Source organism: Echinops telfairi, unplaced genomic scaffold (genome assembly GCF_000313985.2).
Source record: "Echinops telfairi isolate 266 unplaced genomic scaffold, ASM31398v2 ScPeMD7_70;HRSCAF=299, whole genome shotgun sequence".
NCBI lineage: Eukaryota > Metazoa > Chordata > Mammalia > Afrosoricida > Tenrecidae > Echinops > Echinops telfairi.
Window position 1 is genome coordinate 335,006 of NW_022103968.1, and position 2,436 is coordinate 337,441.

Genomic DNA, 2,436 nt, shown 5'->3' on the forward strand with positions numbered 1-2,436 from the left:
GGGGGGAGCTGGGATATACAGTATGGACCAGCAGAATTGGGAGTGGGAAGGTCTGGCCCTGAGGTGTCCTGTGTATAGGCTTGCAGGGACAGTCGGGGGGAGCAGGGGCTGGGGGTGGGGGTCCAGACCCTGGGGCTCTGTTATGGGCCAGCAGAGAGGGCTCTAGGGTGCTTGGAGTGGCCCAGCAGACAAGGGGGACAGCCGGCCCTGGGGTGCCCAGCATTGACCAGCAGGGGTAGAGGGGCCCAGTCCTGGGGTGTGCAGCAGATACCAGGAGAAAGACAGTGGAGGACCCTGGGCCTGGGGTGCTGGCATGGGCCGGCAGAGATGGCCCTGGGGTGCCCGGTGTGGACCAGCAGAGAGATTGCCCAGGGGCGCCTTTGTAATCAGCCTTTGTTCATTCCAGACAACAAAGCCATTAAGAGATGACAAGCACAACTCCCCACTAGGCAGGGCTGCTGTCTCCTGAGGCCAAACACACCCTCAGTCTTTGTTCCTACTGTGTAAGGCCCAAGACCCCAGGTCAGCTGCTGTTTCCTGGTCATCCCAGGTCCAGGCCTCATTGCTGTGCCTTTGGGGTTCTCAGAGTCCAGGCCTCGGTGTCACTGTGACCAGGAGAGCAGTGACCAGCCTAAGCAGAACTTCCTGGAGGCTGGACTGCCAGGAGCCTCCCAGCCAAACAAGCCCAGGGCACCAGCTTCACTGGGCGTCAGGAGTGGGTCTCCGTGCAGGTGACCAGGGTGTCTCCGTCCAGCATCACGGGACCCAGCTGCCCCCTGCGGAAGGCCTGGAGGAAGTCGCCGGCGGCCGCCGTGTAATTGGGCTGTACGACGTTCACGTTCCCTGTGGGAAGGGCAGCGGGGGTGGACCTGTGAGAAAACCGGAACCCCAGGACCAAGCGTGAACCCTCCAAACCACCACCGTCCAGGTCAGAGAGGCAGGGCCAAGGCCCTCTCTGGGCCCCAGCCCATCTCCCGGGGCAGCACCGCTGCATTTCAGTGTCCTCCCCACCCAAGGGTCTGATGGGGGGCCAGGAACCCCCCCACTCACCAGTGCCAGAGAGCACCTTCACCTTCTGGGTCTTGCCCAGCTTCAGAGCCACCCTCTTGAGCACGCTCTCGATGTCGTCACAGGCCCCGCCCAGTCCATAGTGCTGCACATACCTGCACACAGACCACATCAGGGCCACGCCCGTGGCCCCTCCCAGACCCCGCCTGTGCCCACAGCACCACTGCCCCATGGGGCCTGGACATGTGCCTTAGCTCACGGGGACACAGGTAGAACCTAGCCTGAAGGAAGACAGGCGCACAGTCCGGCTCCGAGAATGCAATACGCACACGTCGCCACCCAGAACTTCCGGCCTGACACTGCTGGACACAGCCAGGAGAAACGGCCTAATGCCCGATGACGCACCCGGCGCCATCCCAGATGCCCCGGGGCCTGCCAACAGCTAAAGATCCAGTCAGAAGACTTCCATTTGAGACTGTGCTTGATCGAAAACAGATTGGCAGGACCAGACATCCTCCCACATGCAAACCAACCAAAAGGGGAGACCAAACGTTCTAGAGACTGAACATCAGACAAAGGACAAAGGCAGGCCCCATGACTCGGCAAAAGGTGTTACATACAGGCTGAACTCTTCCCCACAATATGGGTCATCCTGGCTAGGCCATGAGACTCGGGGCACATCTGTGATCGGATGTAATCATCCTGTGAACCCCAACTGACCGATGCTCGTGAGGCAGAATACAATGGACAGGGTTAGGATTTCTTGGGGTCCCTCCTCTGACAAGCAAGCAAAGAGCTAGAAGAGCCTGGCACAATGTCTTGGGGCCTGGGTCCCTGCACCTATAACCCTGGGTCCAGGAGCAGCCTGCTAACAAGGACCTTATCCCAGAGCCACCAGCTGGTAGCCTTCCCCTCACACTGGTGTCCCGCTGGGGCGGGGGCAGATCTGCTTGTTCCGGCCGTCACCATAAGGCTTTGTGACAGCAGCATTAGCTGTCAAGGACCTGGGGCAGGCCTGTGCCTGCTCACTCCAGAGACACTGAAGAGCTATGAAAAAGAAGCTATTTGCAAACCATTCCTGACTAAAGAGTTGCCTCCAGACTAAAGATCTCACAGGAGGGCAAGTTCAAAAGCATCGCTCCTAAGGCTCCAATTCATACATGCCCATGTCCGCTCCAAACAAATGTGTTTGTGATCCTGTACGGCTGCAGACAAGTTCTCTCTGTCTTGTCTGTCAAAGCACCTTCAAAAGGGAGAGGGAGGGGTGTGTCTTTACAAAGCACCACTCGAGGGTCAGTCAACGCAGAGAGCAGGTCGTCCCACCAGTCTTTGAGGCGAGATCAAAAAGCTAAAGAAATCATAACCGGGGCAAGTCCATGAACGAAAATAAGAGGTCAGTCAAGAAGGCAATGGCAACTTGTGTGCATG

The 2,436-nt window shown here is 58.5% G+C and overlaps 1 protein-coding gene across 2 annotated transcripts in view; it reads right to left on the bottom strand.

Moving 5' to 3' along the window:
* Positions 1 to 376: 376 nt before the first annotated feature.
* Positions 377 to 2,436, bottom strand: part of MTG1 (mitochondrial ribosome associated GTPase 1) — an 8,974-nt gene continuing 6,914 nt past the window's right edge. For both annotated transcript variants that reach the window (XM_004701214.2, XM_045291334.1), the window contains exons 10-11: positions 1,051 to 1,163; positions 377 to 843 (exon numbers count right to left, since the gene is read on the bottom strand). In XM_004701214.2, the coding sequence (XP_004701271.1) occupies positions 710 to 843; positions 1,051 to 1,163 (247 nt within the window). In that variant the 3' untranslated portion in view covers positions 377 to 709. The remainder of the gene's footprint in view (positions 844 to 1,050; positions 1,164 to 2,436) is intronic.